This window comes from Hyperolius riggenbachi, chromosome 1, assembly GCF_040937935.1.
Source record: "Hyperolius riggenbachi isolate aHypRig1 chromosome 1, aHypRig1.pri, whole genome shotgun sequence".
Taxonomy (NCBI): domain Eukaryota; kingdom Metazoa; phylum Chordata; class Amphibia; order Anura; family Hyperoliidae; genus Hyperolius; species Hyperolius riggenbachi.
Window position 1 is genome coordinate 487,645,937 of NC_090646.1, and position 18,943 is coordinate 487,664,879.

Consider the following 18,943-nt stretch of genomic DNA (forward strand, 5'->3'; position numbering starts at 1 on the left):
GCCTTCCAAATCTGGTTAGCCCTGGGCAAAGTCCTGCTTCAGCCTTTCCATTTCTGTGGTAGGAAAAGCTACAGTAAATTCAACTTTAAGGCTAGGTTCACAGTAGGATATTGCGTCGTAAAATTGCAACATTAGCATGCAACGAAACAAAAAAAGTGGTCGCCCAGATTAATACTGCATTACCATCGCATAAAGTAGGTACAGTAAAATAAACAGTCAATGAAAAGTATGCTTTTCTGTACCTGGTAACGTGTGCGTTTAGAGGTAACGCACTGCAGCAGTGCGATACCATAACGCTACGCGTTACAATGCAACGCTAACATCGCACTGTGAAAGTCACACAGATGTCACATAGTCAGATGACCCACCCCCAGTACAAGTAGGCAAATGATTGCCCCCAAGTGTAGGTAGCCAGATGACCCCCCTTCCCTCTCCCCCCCATGCATGTACAAGTAGTCAGATGCAGGGCTGTGGAGTCGGTCCAAAAATCCACCGACTCCGACGTTTAGGATTCCACCGACTCTGACTCCTCGACTCCGACTCCTCTAATTTGCATATTACAATTTTGTTGATTAAAAGTATGTAACATGAAATTCCTCTCTTAACTGCCAACGCTTAGGAATTTTACAAGACAACTGAAGTGAGAAGGATATGTAGACTACTATATTTATTCCCTTTAGACTAAAACTAGTCCTTGGTAAGAGTACTTGTAAAAGGTACAAACCGGAACAAAGAACATCTATCAGGCCCTAGGCAATGTAAGTGTGGGTACATGTAAGAGTGATGTACAGGTACTCTGCAGGGGAATGAGGAGATTGTAAACAGACAACACCTCTGTGTTCAATGTGCACAGCATTCTCAGTGGATTCCCTGCAGCTCTGTGGGGAGTGCATATGTAGAGTACTACTGTGTAACAAAGTAAACCTGAGACAGATGAAATTAAAGTTTTATACATACCTGGGGCTTCCTCCAGCCGCCTTCAGGATAATCAGTCCCTCGTCCTCCTCCACCACTCCGATCTTCTGCTATGAGTCCAGGTACTTGAGCCAGTCGGGCGTAGTGCGCATGCACACACTCCGCCACCAGGAGCATACTTCACCTGTGCAGCACTATTGCGCAGAATGTTCCTGGCTGTGGGAGCGGCATGCGGCCGGACAGCGCTGACTGGCTGAATTACCAGGACTCATAGCAGAAGATCCGGGTGGTGGAGGACAGCGAGGGACTGATTAGCCTGAAGGGGGCTGGAGGAAGCCCCAGGTATGTATAAAACTTTACTTTTCATCCGTCTCAGGTACTCTTTAATTTGTAGTCACCAAACCAAATTTTAACAACATATCAAATTATTTGATTTCATCAGCAAAGGGAGTGCCTACATTTGCATAAATCAGCATCAACGCAGAATTATTTCCATCTCATTGACCATCTCTATTAGTGACACAGCTACACATCAGGCTTTATTCTTACAGCATAGATGTTATTTAGTATATATAAGAGATTCCTGTGTACACATCATATATACAGTCACAATCAGATATGTATATCTGACCTTAAAAATACGGGGACTGCTTTATTGAAGCAGCACAAGTAACTCATTTTGATTGGTTTATTTCATTTTTGTGGACTAAGCACGGCTATTACTGTATATATAGTGTATATATACATTATTTTTAATGACTATTATCTGAGAAATAGAACATTTTATCATATTTTCGATTTTAATTACAGTTACAAATTCATTAGGAGTCGGAGTCGGTGCATTTTTTCCCGACTCCGACTCCACAGCCCTGGTCAGATGACCCACCCAGTAAAGGTAGCCAAATGATCCCCCTAAGTGTAGATAGCCAGATGACCCCCCCTTTCCTCCCCCCATTCAGGTTTAGGTAGTCAGGTCCCCCCCCCCCCCCCCCCATACAGATAGCCATATAATTCCCCCAAAGGGTAGGTAGCCAGATGATTCCCCCCCCCCCCCCCCGCTTTACACCCCCAACCCCGTGTAGTGCACAGCAAACTGGAGAAGTTCATTAGTCACCTCTCCAGGATCCTCGAGATTCAACCGGTCTTCCACCTCCCAGTTCCTTCTCTATGGTGCAGTGCCATAGAGATGTATCATAAAGAATGTCTGGGAGGAGAAGCACGTGTTGCATGTGTCCTTCTGGATGCTGGAGAGGTCAGTCCCAACACTGTTTTTCTATGTTTGTAAAATGTATCTGTTTATGTCAAAAATTGTTTAAGAAGCACCATACTGACATATGGTAGAATGTAGTAAAATATTCAGGATACCTACTTTAACCTGAATTATCCTGGTTTCAGCATCAGAAACACTTCCTATATGTACAGTATATATTATTATTATTATTGGTATGTAACCCTGTTCTCCTAGTGACATCTCAGACTAGGTTGTTTAGCTGTCCTCCTCCCAGAAGGCTAGTTCACAGTGCTCAGTTGCGTTGCAGAATAATTCTGCATGTCACCTCAATGCCCATGCAATTCTATGGGCCTGTTCACAGTACTGCGTTGTAGCGTATCGCTGCATGCAGGCTTCATATTAAAGTCTATGTCAAGTCTACATTGCAGTTCACAGTCATTATAATGCATGCATTATGAAATGGACTACAATGAATCCAGCCAGAGTTTTCTCTGAAACCAGCTATTACTTCTACTGGCTTTGGAACACAGAGTAAACTGGCTTCAGAAAACAGAATAAATATTGTAAAAAATAAGCAATTTTGTTCATTACATTATTTTCAGTGCAGTTCCTCTTAAAGAGACACTGAAGCGAAAAAAAAATTATGATATTATGATTTGTATGTGTAGTACAGCTAAGAAATAAAACATTAAGATCAGTCTAATTGTTTCCAGTACAGGAAGAGTTGAGAAACTCCAGTTGTTATCTCTATGCAAACAAGCCATTAAGCTCTCCGACTAAGTTAGTCGTGGAGAGGGCTGTTATCTGACTTTTATTATCTCAACTGTAAGTGAACTGTTTACTTTTTCTCTGCTAGAGGAGAGGTCATTACTTCACAGACTGCTCTGAAAGACTCATTTTGAATGCTGAGTGTTGTGTAATCTGCACATATTATAGAATGATGCAATGTTAGAAAAAACACTATATACCTGAAAATAAAAGTATGAGAATATTTTCTTTGCTGCTAATCTTCTAGTAATTATTCATAGTACACAACCAATTCACTATATCATTTTTTTTTTCGCTTCAGTGTCTCTTTAAATAAAAACAGTCTGCAAAAAATAAATAAATAATTAGACGCTGTAGACATTTCACAAAAAATATAGAATGACCTGCTATATGCTGGCAATCGCTGCAGCCATCCTAGGTCATATGAGGCCATTGCAATGATTGGTGAACACTTAGTCAATGTATAACTGTCATGCATGTGCACTTTTTTGATCAGGACAAATAAGGTTTTTTTCTGCACCACTGCAGGTCACCTAGGATAACAGCTGTTGTGTTTTTTTGTGAATCAGACCCCATAAGTAGTGTACTGTGATAAATGTTGAGTAAATAAGTATATACAATTACATAAAGTGTGCCTGAGAGCATAGAACAAAAATTATGCATACCTGGGGCTTCCTCCAGCCCCTTTCAGGCTGATCGGTCCCTTGCTGTCTTCCCAGGCCGCCTGGATCCTATGCTAAGCGGCCCGGTAATCCATTCAGTCAAATTCAGTCGGTGCAGGCGCAGTCCAGCCGCACATGCTCCCATCACCGGGAGCATTCTGCTCCTGCACGATAGGGCACGCGGCCCAGCCATGCATGCACAATTCTCCCCGACAGAATGCATTACCGAGTCACCTAGCGGAGGATACAATCGGCCTGGGAGCAACGTCTGATCAGCCTGAAGGGGGCTGGAGGAAGCCCCGGGTATGTATCATTTTTTTTGTTTGTTTGTTTTGTACTATTTGATCTTAGGTTCCCTTTAAATGGCTTTATTTTATCAAATAATGTCTTGTAGCCAGCATCCAGCTAATTGCACTAGGGCACAGAGCAGCTCAGTTCTGCCTTGAATCACTGCCAACACAACTGCAGTCTTCAGCAGCATTTAATCAACCAGTAGTACTCATTCCAATCAGCACTTATTTAGACTTTTTTTTCTACTGCTCAAGCCAACTAATCTGGAAGAAACCAGAAATGAGAGATAATACGTGAAGTTTAGTCTAGAGGAAATATGTCATCTAAGACTTTGTGCATGAAAAGATTATATATAAAAAAAAAAAAACCTTTCGGAGTGGCTGCTAGTATGTAAAAGGGCAACCTGTACCTACAACAGCCGGAAACTTTTCCAACTGCCTAGTGATTAGTGAAACTGAGCAGCTTTGAAGTGCACAGGCTGACAATCAGCTGACCAGGGGATTAGTAGAAACATACAGAAGTGGGTCAAAAGGGATGATTATAATACCATGCACATGAAAATCTGACCACAGGAAGCACAAACTTCAATCCATCTGTGTGCTAGTGTCACCAAGTATTCCTCCCTAGCACTGCTGCCTATAATTCTTACTGCAGGAATGCTTGAGTATATGGCATTATGCTGGTATGGATTAAGGACTGGGCATTGCCTTTTCTGGGACTTTTCCTTATAAAGATGATTTTATTCTTAGCTTTTTGACATGAGACCATAGCTTGTATGTATGTGTACTTAAAGAGGAACTCCATTAAAAATAATGTAATAAAAAAGTGCTTTTACAATCATTATGTTTAAATGATTTAGTCAGTTACCCATTGTAAATTATTTCCTCTCCCTGACTTACTTGACATTTATCACATGGTGAGATTGTTACTGCTGGCAGGTGATGTCACTGGAAGTAGCTGCAGCTTGCTTTTTTTGGCAGTTGGAAACAGCTGTAAACAGCTATTTCCCACAATGCAACAAGGTTCACAGACAGGAAACACAGTAGAAGACGTGCACCTAATTCTGTTTGCAAACCTTCAGGGAGCGATGCTCGTTCCTTAACCACTTGCCGACCGCACACTCATAACGTGCGTCGGCAAAGTGGCAGCTGCAGGACCAGCGACGCAGTACTGCGTCGCCAGCTGCTTCCTGTCAAATCACGGTGGGGGGCTCCGTGAATAGCCTGCGGGCCGCCGATGGCGGCTCGCAGGCTAGATGTAAACACAAGCGGAAATAATCCGCTTTGTTTACATTTGTACGGCGCTGCTGCGCAGCAGCGCCGTAAGGCAGATCGGCGATCCCCGGCCAATCAGCGGCCGGGGATCGCCGCCATGTGACAGGAGACAGCCTGTCACTGGCTGCACAGGACGGATAGCGTCCTGTGCAGCCCGGCTTACCAAAGGGGGCCAGGTAGGAGAGGGAGGGGGAGCATTTCGCCGCGGAGGGGGGCTTTGAGGTGCCCCCCCCGCCAGCCACTCGCAGGCAGCAGAGATCAGACCCCCCCAGCACATCATCCCCATAGGGGGGAAAAAAGGGGGGCAATCTGATCTCCCTGCCTGCACCCTGATCTGTGCTGGGGGCTGCAGAGCCCACCCAGCACAGATCAATCAAACTAGCGCTGGTCCTTAAGGGGGGGTAAAGGGTGGGTCCTCAACAAGAATTGCAAATGCAATTGCGGCAAAGTTTTGCCACAATTTTCAGTATGAAACAGACTGGCTTTCACACTGTGCTATTTTCTGCTATTTCTCTGCACTCCACTAGGCTGCTATATCAGTGCCGCGTCTGATCTTGTGCTGCTGCTATTTTACTGCTCTCAACTGGGTTGCTATACCGATGATCCCAAGACATCCAAACAAAATTTGTTTAGGTGATATCCTTTAGGGCTCTTTTACACTGGCGCGGTGCGGTATTTTACCGCAGCCTACCGCTAGGGCAATGTAAGTATTTTAACATTGGCTGCAGTGCAGTTCGCCGGAAGAATTTTATCTAACGCGAGCACATCTCTAGCATTTAATGCTGGGAATACACGGTTCATTTTTGAGACATTTAGATGGCTCGACAGATAATTTCTGACATGTCCGATCTCCCGCTCAATTTTTCCGCCGCTCGATTTGTGATAGCGGTGAATGGAAAAAGATAAGCAAAACAAGCGGAAGATACGAGAATTGACTGCAGAATCGAGTGGCGAAACGATCGAATGGGAGAATGGAGCGGTAAAAACGAGCCGTGCATGCCCAGCATAAAAAGCTCTTGTAGCGTGAACCAGCCCACACACTAATCAAATTAGCTATTCGCCAGTGAGCACCAACTGGTAGGCTGGGTGCACACATAACATAACATAACAGGCTGCGTTTTATATGTCAGGTTTTATGTTAATTTTGTGTGCATTTTTACTGCATTTTTGGTGCGTTTTGCGTGTGTTTTAATGTGTTTGCGGTTCACATATACATTCCATGCGTTTTTATATTTTCATTTATGCAAATCACTAGGAAGACAACAGGAAGAGAACATCCAGCATAAAAAAATATTTTGGGGAAAAAACACATGAAAACCGCAATACATTGCGTTCCCATTGACTTTCATTATGTGTGTTTTCGATGCATCTATGAATATTATGCAACAAAACCAGCGTTTTTAGAAACGCAGGTTTGAAAACGAATAGAAAACGCATATGCGTTTTTATATGCGTTTTCTCCTGCAGCCCATAGACTTCCATTAGCGGTAAAAACGCAGCATTTTCCGCTTTGCTAGCATTTCTGCTATGTGTGCACCCAGCAATATACACTAACTATAATCAAATTAGCTATCTATATTATGCCCACCAAGAAATACAATTATTTACCTTGAGCGGTGCATGCCTGACAGAGAATATGCCCACAGCTGGTAATAAGAAAGCTGTCTCCTTGCTGCAAATAACAAATATTGCAGTGGAACCACTCCATGCCTGAAAGACATACATTTTATATTGGTGGCAGAAAGATAAATGGTCACTAGCCAATCACCAAAACTATCAATATCTGACAATCATATTCTGCAAAACAAGATTAAGGCTGCAGACACACTGTGTGTGCTTTCTGAATGCTTTTCTGATCATCAGTGCTTTCTGACCAACAGTGCTTTCTTGCATTAAAATCAATGTGATTTTGAAAAATCGTGATTGCGGCAATTTTAATGCAAATCAATGGGAGCGTTTAGTGCTTAGAAAGCACTAATGGTCAGAAGAGCACTCAGAAAGCGCTCATAGTGTGTCTACAGCCTTAAAGTGACACAGTAGTGAGAGTGATATGGAAGCTGACATATTTATTTTAATTCTAAACAATACCAGTTGCCTGGCTGTCCTGCTGATTGTTTTTGGCTGCAGCAGTGTCTGAATTGCCCACCTGAAATAAGCATGCTGCTAATATTTTATTGATGTATTTATATAGCACCGACATATTGCGCAGCGCTGTACAGAGTATTTGGTCTTGTCAGTAACTGTCCCTCAGAGGGGCTCAGAATCTAATCTCTAGCATAGTCATATGTCTATGTACTGTATGTGAGAAAGAGTGTTGGAGGCTGGCACTTCCAAAAATAGAAAAAAGCTCTTTATTGAATCATTAAAAACAGTGGTAACACTGTGTTACCACTGTTTTTAATGCTTCAATAAAGAGCTTTTTTCTATTTTTGGAAGTGCCAGCCTCCAACACTCTTTCTTGCATGGATTGGATCTGATGGTGGGAGGGTCCCCTGAGGCTTGGGCACCCTTCTCCTTGTGTTTAGCGAGTGCCACTCTTTTTATCAGCTTATGTACTGTATGTGTACATGTGTAGTGTATGTATCGTAGTCTAGGGCCATTTTTTTTTAATTTTTTTTTTTAGGGGGAAGCCAATTAACGTATCTGTATGTTTTTGGGATGCGGGAGGAAATCAGAGTGCCCGGAGGAAACTCACACAGACATGGGGGGAACATACAAACTCCCTGCAGATGTTGACCTGGCTGGGATTTGAACTGGGGACCCAGCGTTGCCAGGCGAGAGCGCTAACCACTACGCCACCGTGCTGCCCAATATAATATGGCCAAATGTTAATCAGAGCACGTGACGTTCAGTCTGGGTCTCCAGCACTTGGGAACATCTGCAGCGTTTTGTGCCTGTAATAATTGTCCATGATGCCACTGTGTTTTCAGGAGGCATCTGTGATTCTGCATAGCTTTCATAAAAAGATACAATCTGCACTTAGGGAAGGTTCACACTTGTCTCCGCAGAAACTGCAAAAGATTTTCCGCAAGTGATTTTTTTGAACTCATGTCTGCATTTACACTTATGTGGTTTTTTTTTCACAGTAGTTAATAATTGTCAATGAAAAATTGCATGTGGTCTGTAACAAAGTAGGGCATGTTGAAAGTTTTTTAAACGCAGAAAAATTGTGATGCTCCTGGAAAATCCTTGCAGCCTGTAGAAATATATTGTTTTGCACTGCAATTTCACACTGTATGAAATTGCCTTCGATTTTAACAAGTGTGAACCCTACCTCAGAAACACAGGATCAGCCATTTTCTAACCACCAAACATGTCTCACACAGCTGTGATAAGCTCCCAATCTTCTTCTCCTTCAATTTGGAAGTGGTATCATAGTGTCAGGCATGCTGTTTATATTGCAGGGTTGATTGTAACTTGGCACTTTTGTAACCCGGGAACTACCAGTACAGTACACATATCTCACAAACATGCAATTCTTGGAATAAACCTGTAATGCTGGGTACACACAATACAACTTTCTGGCAGATTCACCTGCTAGATCTACTATTTCCAACATGTCCGATCTGAATTTCGATCAATTTTCCAATTGATTTTCCGATCGATTTCCATAGAAGTGAATGGAAAATCAATCAGATTTCAGATCAGACATGTTGGAAATAGCTGATCTAGCAGGTAAATCTGCCAGGAAATTGTATCGTGTGTACTAAACATTAGGGGTCTTCTGCTTTGTCAAAAAGATATTCTATATCTATAGCACAAGTGGGTTTCAGGGTGATTCTAATCTTAGAAACCCCAAAAAAAGATATGACAGCAAACAAAACTATATAACAATGTATTGATCTCTTTCCACCACCAAGTGTAGGTGTATGTTCTAGCAGGGGAATGAATCTATGGCCAATGTGCTGCCGCTTTTCCCACCACTGTTCCTGCTATTACTTCTGCATTAATCCCAGAGTTTCTGCAACAGTGAATTAGAGCAGCTTCGAGAATGAAGTTAGTGATGTTTTCCAATTAAACTACTTGCCAACCGCTCCACGCCAATTGGCATGAACGCGGCAGCAGCCCCAGGACCACTCCATGTCGATCGACGTGAAGTGCTAGGGGAGCGGATTGCAGGGGAACGCGCGCCGATTTGCGCGCATCCCCGCTGGAATGACGGAGCTCCACTCCGCCATTAGTCAGCACAGTGGCATAGTGGTTATCGCTCTCGCCTTGCAGCCCTGGGTCCTTGGTTCGAGCAATCATAGCCCACCAACTGAGAGCTCTGCTGGTGGGTAAAAAAAAAAAAAAGGGGGGGGAATCACTTGTGTGCTGAATTGTGCGGCCCTGCAGCGAGCCATTAAAGCTGCAGTGGCCTTATTTGTAAAAAATAGCCTGGTCACTAAGGGGGTTTAACACCACAGTCCTTAAGAGGACAGCTATAACGAGAGGGATATGGAGGCTGCCATATTTGTTACCTTTTAAAGAGTAACTGTCAGGCTGCAGAAGCTAATTTAAACCTCTATTCTCCTGTGTTAAACAGTTTAGAAGGAAGCCCAAAAGCCATTAGTGAAGATAAAAATCTCAGTTACCTTTGATGTGTGCTTATCTTAAAGGCTGTTATAGACCCATAAGGACGCAAGCCGCATACTAAACTGCAAAGCATTCTGGGGCCCTCCCCTCGGCTGCTAATGAGACGTTACAGCAGCTTCTAATCCTTCCAGCGCGTAGCACTGATAAATCTCGGGGCAGAGTACACTGCAGGAGTCAGCTATTGTTCCTAGCCACATGGCTCATTAATATTCACTGCACACTGTGTTATTTAGTACCAGCTTTTCTGTGATCAGGAAGCAGGCAGGACATGACGACACATTTGACAGAAAAACATGGAGCCTGCCATGAGCATCTATCTCTGCATATACTATATACAAATTCTGTGAAATCCAAACGTGGACAGTGAAATGCATATGTAATGTAAGTACAGCCAATCTTTAGCTACTGATATATGTGTTTATTTTCTCTGAGACCTTATACCTAACAGCTCCTCTTTAAACAATACCAGTTGCTTGGCAGCCCTGCTGATCTTATTGATTGCAGCAGTGTCTGAATCACACACCTGAAACAAGCATGCAGCTAATCTTGTGAGATCTGACAATATTGTCAGAAACACCTGATCTGCTGCCTGCTTGTTCAGGTTCTATGGCTAAGTATTAGAGGCAGGGAATCAGCAGGACAGCCAGGCAATTGGTATTGCTTAAAAGGAAATGGCACTATTCCTTTAGCCGGGAACAACTGAGCTAAGTATTGTACCGATTCATGTTTTTACTGGCCGTCTCGCTGCGGCCAAATGTATCAAAAGTGAGTTAATTTGATTAAATTAAGCCGGCGGCAATGTAACAGATGAAGCCGCCGGCTTCGGCTCTGCCTCCTCTCCTCCCCCTGCCTCTCTCCTATAGAACACTGGCAGCCGGGGGACATGCGTGTCCCCCCATAGTCGTTCGTCGCAAGAAACAAGCAGAGCGGGGAGGCTGCAGAAATTGCTTCTGCCACCACCCACTCTACAAGAACGAACGGTAGGATTCCCTGCCGCGACGAACGACTCTGGGGGTGACACGCATGTCCCCGGCTGCCAGTATTGTATAGGAGAGAGGCAGGGAGAGGAGAGAGAGCCGAAGCCGGCAGCTTCATCTGTTACACTGCCGCCGGCTTAATTTAATTAAATTAACTCACTTTTGATACATTTGGCAGCAGTGAGACGGCCAGTAAAAACATGAATCAGTACACTACTTAGCTCAGTTAACGGAATAACGGCTAACGGAATAGTACCAAGGAAATAAATATGGCAGCCTCCATATCCCTCTTGTTACAGTTGTCTTTTAAAGCAGCATCCAACTAATGAAAGGTTCTGGAAAGGCAAAACAGGAAAAAAAAAGGTTGCCTTTAAGGCGCCCGGGTAAAAATGGCACCACAATAGGCACCAATGTTAATAGCCGCCATTAGTAGCTATTAATGACAATTTGGCAATGTAGGTGCCTGATAAGATAGTGGACAAGAAGCAGCAACTTGCCGCAATATAGGCACAATTTTCATAGCAGGAGGCCCTAGCACCACTATTTTATCAGGCTCCTCCAGCACCCAAATTATCACGGTAATCATAATTATCAACATTGTCTTTAGGGCGGGCTGGGGTTTATAGAGGTAGGAATGAGGGTTTATAGTTAGGCACGTGAGGGAAGGGGTTCTTAGTGTTAACCATCACCAGGGGTGTTTTAGGGTTAGGCAGTGCTGAAGGGGTGGATAGTGTTAGGATAAGGTTGGGTTAGAGTCAAATATTAGTAAAGATTATATTTTGCTATAGGAATTTACAAAAAGAATGTCAGTAATTTTACGGATATTATACTAGCTGCCACAAGCGTCGCTAGGGGTTTGAGAGTCAGACCCGGACCAGCGCTGAGGGAGGGGGTGCGCTGTAATGGAGGGGGGAGTCAGCCGCGGTGAGGGCAGCCCGACCTCTCCCTTCCCCTCTCCGGGCCGCCCTCCATGAGCCCCCTCCAGACTGCAGAGTGAGGGAAGCGCTATAACAGCTACTCACCTCCCTGGTTCCAATCGCCGCCGGTCTCCTGTTTGCATAGCCGCTGATACACACACGCTGCTTCCTGCTAAACAGGAAGCAGCGTGTGTATGCGGCGACGATTGGAACCAGAGAGGTGAGTAGCCGTGTATAGCGCTTCCCTCACTCTGCAGTCTGGAGGCGGGAGCATGGAGGGCGGCCCGGGAGAGGTCGGGCTGCCCTCACCGCGGCTGACTCCCCCCTCCATTATGGGGGGCACGGCACCTACCTAACTAATACTGCGAGGCAGCTACCTATCTAACCTATACTGGAGGGGCAGCTACCTAACCTGGGGGCACCGACCTAATCTATCCTATACTGGGGGTCAGCTACCTATAACCTATAGTGGGGGGCAGCTACCTAATCTAACCTATACTGGGGGGCAGGTACCTATCTAACCTATAATGGGTGGCACCTACCTAATCTAACCTATAATGGGTGGCACCTACCTAATCTAACCTATACTGGTGGCAGCTACCTAATCTAACCTATACTGAGGGGCAGCTACCTATTTAAACTATACTGGGGGGAGGTACCTATCTAACTTATAATGGGGGGAACCTACCTAATTAACCTATACTGGGGGGCAGCTACCTATGTAAACTATACTGGGGGGCAGGTACCAATCGAACCTATAATGGGTGGCACCTACCTAATCTAACCTATACTGGGGGCACCTACCTAATCTAACCTTTACTGGGGGGCACCTACCTATTCTAACCAATTCTGGGGGGCAGCTACCTCTCTAACCTATACTGGGGGGCACCTACCTAATCTAACCTATACTGGGGGCAGCTACCTATGTAAACTATACTGGGGGGCAGGTACCTATCTAACCTATAATGGGTGTACTTACCTAATCTATTCTGGGGGGCACCTACCTAATCTAACATATTCGGGGGGGCAGCTACCTAATCTAACCTATACTGGGGGGCGCCTACCTAATCTAACTTATTCTGGGGGGCAGCTACCTATCTAACCTATAATGGGGGGCACCTACCTATCTAACCTATACTGGGGGGCACCTACCTAATCTAGCCCATACTGGGGGGCAGCTACCTATCTAAGCTATACTGGAGAGCAGCTACAGTACCTATCTAACCTATACTGGGGGGCAGCTACCTATCTAACCTATACTGGGGGGCACCTACCTAATTTAACCTATACTGGGAGCAGCTACCTATCTAACCTATACTGGGGGGCAGCTACCTATGTAAACTATACTGGGGGGCACCTACCAATCTAACCTATACTGGGGGGCAGCTACCTATGTAATCTATACTGGGGCACCTACCTATCTAACCTATACTGGGGGCACCTACTTATGTAACCTATATTGGGGGCACCTACCTAGCCTATACTGGTGGCTACTATACTGGCTACCTATATTGGAGGCACCTACCTAACTAACCTATGCTGGGGGCAACTAGGCTGGCTACCTATATTAGCCCACTGCCTTACTGTTACGGTTACATTACAGTTAGCCCCGCCCATGTGATGTCATGGCCACACCTATTTTTTGCCACGGCGCACTTTGCTTTTGGGGGGGTTAAATTATCCGCACCGGGTGTCAAATACCCTAGCTACGCCGCTGCTATCTCCGGCACCCTGTTTAAAAATATTATTAATAATAGGGAAGACCAGCCTCAGGCTAAGTTCACTGTATGATGTTGCCGTGTGTTGTCTGTATAACAGGAACACAACCCAACAGAACTCAAAAGTCATATTGCATGTTAGGGCTGCCTTGCGTCGGATACAGTGAAGCACAAGGAAAGTTATACTTCACTCTACTTTACTGTTAACAAACATGTTTAGCTGTAATGTGCTGCATGCAGTGCGTTATACCACAACCCATTATACTGTAATACTCTTGCTGCACTGTGGATAGATGCATAGGTGGTGCATTGCATTGCGGTAGAAAGACCGCTTTCTAACAGATTACCCCTTTGAACTGTGGCCTTAGATTTTATGGTACCTTATATGAAATCTTCATATGGAATGTCCATTTGGCTGGCATTTGGCCTCTGATTAGACCTCATTAACATATGGTCATAAGATGGGCTGAACGGATTAGGTAACTTTTCAAAAATATTTTTTATAATCATTTGTGATAGGAGAGGTTGCATCATATAAATGTTTAGACTTGTGTTTTATGGCACCCTGTATAGCAGCAGAGGCTGCACAAATCAGTGGTTGTATTGGTAAGGGTGGTATATTCAAAAACAATACTCTGTCTCCATTGCTACCACCCTGGTGGAGATTAAAGCAAGATGTAGTTAGAGTTTTCCACTATAATGCCTCTTGCAGAATTACCATGCTGGGGTGTCACCTCTCCTGAACACAAGATATCAGCCTTGAAATGTACTGCCCGTATATCACTGCAGAGTCGCTACTTGTGTGAGGTAGTGTGTGTCCCAGCGTCAACATAGCCCACATTCACCTCAAACAGAACTCACTGCCCTCACGTTCTTCACCCCAAGTGACCATCCTCTCCTACTTTCCGCCAAACGACGTCCTTACGTGACGAATACTTACCTCGAGTAGCGTCCTGCCTCCGAGGCTGATTATTAGTGGAAAATAAATACGCGGGCAGGTTTTCTGAGGAGTGACGTCCCTTAGCCTACAGAACGGAGGCAGGCAGCCATGCTGCATGTAGGGCTAGGATTTGCCGCTGCTGATGCATACATTAGAGACAGAGGAAAAAGAGTGACGAGAGGTCATAAAGTACAGTGGCCTTACTTATGCATAGATACAGGAAAATTGAGACTCATATTCGGTAATTTTCATTTCCTGGTGCATCTCCATGTCGGCATACTGATGGGTTAGCTCGGCCTCTCTAACCCCTATAGGACCAATCAAAATCTTATATATAGATGGTCCCTACCTCTCCATTGTATTCTTGTAACCTAGATCTCCGACACGTTGGACTAGGGTGGGACGTATGCCGACATGGAGATGCACCAGGAAAGGAAATTTACCGAAGGTGAGTATCAATTTTCCCGTTTTCCTGGTGCCTTCATGTCAGCATACTGATGGGATTTGCATAGAAAAATAATAAGAGACCAATCGGGTGTGTGCCAATAAGTAATTATTTATTAGTAGCAGACAAAACACTTTTGCCAAAGTCCACTGAGGTTACCAGAGCAGGGTTTATTCTATAATGGTTTAGGTGATGACCAGTTTGCTGCCTTGCAAACGTTCAATAAGGAAACTCCCACTGAGGCTGCCCAAGAGAAAAATATGCTCTGGGTCGAGTGGGCTGAGGTACCGGAAGGTACTTCTGACCCTCTGGCTCTATATGCAGACTTGATCATACGGACTATCCATACCGCTATTGTCCTGGTAGCAACCTCCTTGCCTTTCCTTGGTCCCGCTGGATTTACAAAAAGATGATCCGAGTCCCGGAACAAACTTGTCATGTTAAGATAATGCCTCAAACACCTAGCAATATCCAATGGATGACCATCTGGAAAGTTCTCATCAACAGGAAATGCAGGTAATGCCCATTCCTGATTTAAATGCTTTATTGTTATCACTTTCGGTAAGAAGTGAGACATTGGCCTCAATACTACCCTATCTTGAAAGAACGTTAAGAAAGAGTTCTTCCATCCCAGTGCTCTTATTTCTGACACTCTCCTACCAGATGATACTGCGATTAGGAAAGCCATCTTCAGGGTCATGTTCCAGATTGAACAGTTCTCTGGAGGTTCAAACACCTTTGATGATAAATACTCCAGTACTAAAGGAAGATCCCAGTTTGGACAAATCTGATGTAATGGAGGTCTCATCTTCATTATGGCCTGGAAGTATTGTTGAATCAGCCTGTGAGATGCCAACTCTGATCCAATCAAGGCCGATATTGCCGATACTTGTACTCTGAGAGTTCTTACTGTCAGGCCTATATCAAAACCTGTTTGGAGAAATTCCATAACATGCGGCACTGATGGTAAAAGGTAATTCACCTTCTTCTGTACTGAAAAGTCAATGAATTTTTTCCAAACTCTATAGTAAGTCTTATTTGTGGAAGACTTCCTAGCCTTCAGTAGTGTTTCCGTAACTGAAAGGGAAAAACCAGCCTTCAACAAATTCCCCCTCTCAATCTCCAGGCAGTCAATTACATTCTCTGAAGGTGTTGGTGTAGTAAAGCTCCCTGTGACAGTAGGTCTGATATCAGAGGTAACTTCCAGTGAGGAGCAATCGACATCTTGAGCAGTAGCGGAAACCACGGCCTCTTTGGCCAGTAAGGCGTTATCACTATAGCATCTACCTTCTCCTGCTGCAGCTTGTTCAGGAATCTCAAGATAAGCGGAGTCGGGGGGAAAAGCATATATCAGAGTCGCATTCCATGAATGGGTCAAGGCATCCACTCCCTCCGACTTCCTGGAGGGGAACCTGGAAAAGAACCTGGGTAACTGGTAATTCATATCTGAGGCGAACAAGTCCACTTGAGGCAGTCCCCAACGTTGGACCAACATCTTGAAGATCTCTCTCTTCAACATCCATTTGTTGCTTTGCACTAGATTCCTGGATAGAAAATCCGCTCGCGAATTCTGTGTCCCTGGAATGTAGATTGCTTTTAATGCTAACAGATTCTTCTCTGCCCAACACATGAGTGGAGCCACCTCCTTCATTAAGGACCGACTCCTTGTTCCTCCTTGTTTCTGAACATAGGCCACTGCCGCCTTGTTGTTCATCTGTAGACACACAGCCTTTCCTTTCAATAGGTTAGCAAAAGCCTGTGTTGCCATGAAGGCAGCCCTCAATTCCAGGATGTTGGTCACTACATTCACCTGAGGGTGACTCCACAGGCCCTGGGCCCAAATTTTCCTCGCAATGTGCGCCCCAGCCCATCCTGCTGGCGTCTGATGTAACAGTGATCCAACAATGGGGGGATAATTGATTGGCTCAACGTAGGTTCTGATACTTCGTCCACCACAAGAGGAATATTCTGTCTTGAGCTGGAATCCTGATAGTCTGTGACACGAAGTGATTATTCCATTGATTTAAAAACAGATTCTGAAGGGGCCTCATGTGCCATCTGCTCCACTTTACCATCACTATTGCAGAAGACATAATTCCCAGGACATGCAAACATCTCCTTGCTAAAATCGACTGCCTTCAAGACACCCAGCTTACTTTTTGATCTATGTCCTGCACCTTGACTTCCGGTAGAGATACTGTGTCGTTCACTGTGTCGAAGACTGCCCCCATGATTTGGCTTTTCTTTTCGTTTATGACCCAACCCAGATTGTAAAGGAACATCACAACTTTCTCTGAGTCTCTTATCAGGTTCTCTGGAGCTTGCCATAACCAAAATGTCGTCTAAATAATGGTGGATCTTTACTCCTTGAGTTCTTAATTCTGCTATAGCCGAGACCAGGACCTTTGTAAATGTTCTGGGTGAAGTGGAGAGTCCCGAACGGCAGAGAACAGAATTGTAGATGAGTATCCTCTATGGCAAATCTCAGGAATTTCTAGAAGTGGTGGTGTATTGGTATGTGGAAGTATGCATCTTGCAGATCTATGGACATCATCCAATCTCCTGGGGATACTGCTAAGATTATTGACTGTAGAGACTCCATTTTGAATCTGGGAACTCTTAGAGACTGTAACACTCGGTGAAGCACAGAGAGGTCTGATTACCGGTGATCTGCAGTATCACGGGAAATACAGACGTATACCAGATTATATGTGATCTGCAGTATCACCGATAATCCAATATACTAGCTAACCTCTGGTCACCAGGGTAGAGTGTTGTGATTGGTGCAACAGTAATACAGAGGACAAGCCTCAGTGCAGCAAGGAGAACTGCACAGATTCCTCCCGCAGGTCTGAGCTCTCCAAGACGGGAGGAGTCAGACTGACAGTGGGAAGGAAAGTCCGAAAGTGGCACTCAGGCGGGAGTGTCACTAACAGGACGGGGAACCGCCTCCAATCGTGAGGTCGGTTCTCGAGGTCGGACAAGCCAGGTCGTATACACACGGACAGATAAAGTACAAAATCAGTAGGCAAAGGCGGAGTCAAGGTACAGGCAGGGTTCAGTAACGAGGTATCAGAGATATCGGGGTACAAAATCAGTAGGCAAAGGCGGAGTCAAGGAGCGAGCCGGGGTCGGCAACAGAGTATCAGATATAACGAGGTACAAGGTCAGAGTTCAGGAGGATAGTCAAGGCAGGCAAGAAGTCATAACAAATAATCACAATCAAACTAGTACTTTAAGCTATCAACAAATCTAGCTTTAGTGTAGGATTACAGCTCCAGCTGGTCCCGGCACATTAACGGATCTGACTAACGGATCTGGGTGCTCCCACGTATGTGAACGCAACGCCAGACACCAGAGAAGTGAACAGCCGGCAGTATATATACTCAAATGTTCCCCCAGCACCTCCCTCAGTGATGAGCCAATGAGGTGCAGAATCCGGGTCAGCTGACCAGCCTGGTCAGCTGACTCCCCTCTACCTGTCATAAATCTCCCTTGAGTGCGCGCGCGCGCGTCACTCTGAATACTGAGGGACTACGAGTCCCAGCCAGCGCAGCCCCGCTCAGCGGTGACTCCGCAGCGGGGACCGGCGGGCTACTCGCCGCACCCAACGCGGCGGTTTCGCCGCGTTCTGCGGCCTCATGCACGGAGGCAGCCGCCTCATGATGCGAGGAGGCGGCTGCCTCTCCGTGCGAGACAAGGCTGAGTGCGGAAGGAGCCGCCCGCCGCCGGCTCATGGCGGCGGCTCCTCCGCGCTTTCTCACAGTACCCCCCCCCCCGAGGAGTGGACTCCGGACAGCTCCTTCCAGGTTTCCCTGGATGTGCAGCATGGAACTCTCTCACCAACTCGTCCGCATGCATGCGGTTCCCAGGCACCCATTGCCTCTCCTCAATGCCGTATCCCTTCCAATGTACGAGATACTGCACTGAATTCTGTACAGTACGTGAATCTATGATTTTCTCTACCTCATACTCGGGTTGGGCATCGACCAAAACAGGAGGAGGAGGAGTGGGACCCATCTGGACTGCGGGTTTGAGAAGTGACACGTGGAAAGATCTCACTCCCCGCATGCTGGTGGGAAGATCAACGGTATATGTGACATCGTTGATCTTCCTAGTCACTGGGAATGGACCCACGAACCTGGGACCAAGTTTGTCAGAAGGCTGCTTTAGTGACAGGTGACGGGTAGACACCCAAACCAAATCTCCTGGTTGGAATCTCCATTCCAA

General features: G+C 45.4%; 1 protein-coding gene across 1 annotated transcript in view; it reads right to left on the reverse strand.

Moving 5' to 3' along the window:
- The window catches only part of RNF212B (ring finger protein 212B), a 440,214-nt gene that overhangs the window by 57,017 nt on the left and 364,254 nt on the right, over nucleotides 1–18,943 (reverse strand). The window contains exon 2 of the mRNA XM_068242405.1: nucleotides 6,750–6,851. Within this exon, the coding sequence (XP_068098506.1) occupies nucleotides 6,750–6,849 (100 nt within the window). The 5' untranslated portion in view covers nucleotides 6,850–6,851. The remainder of the gene's footprint in view (nucleotides 1–6,749; nucleotides 6,852–18,943) is intronic.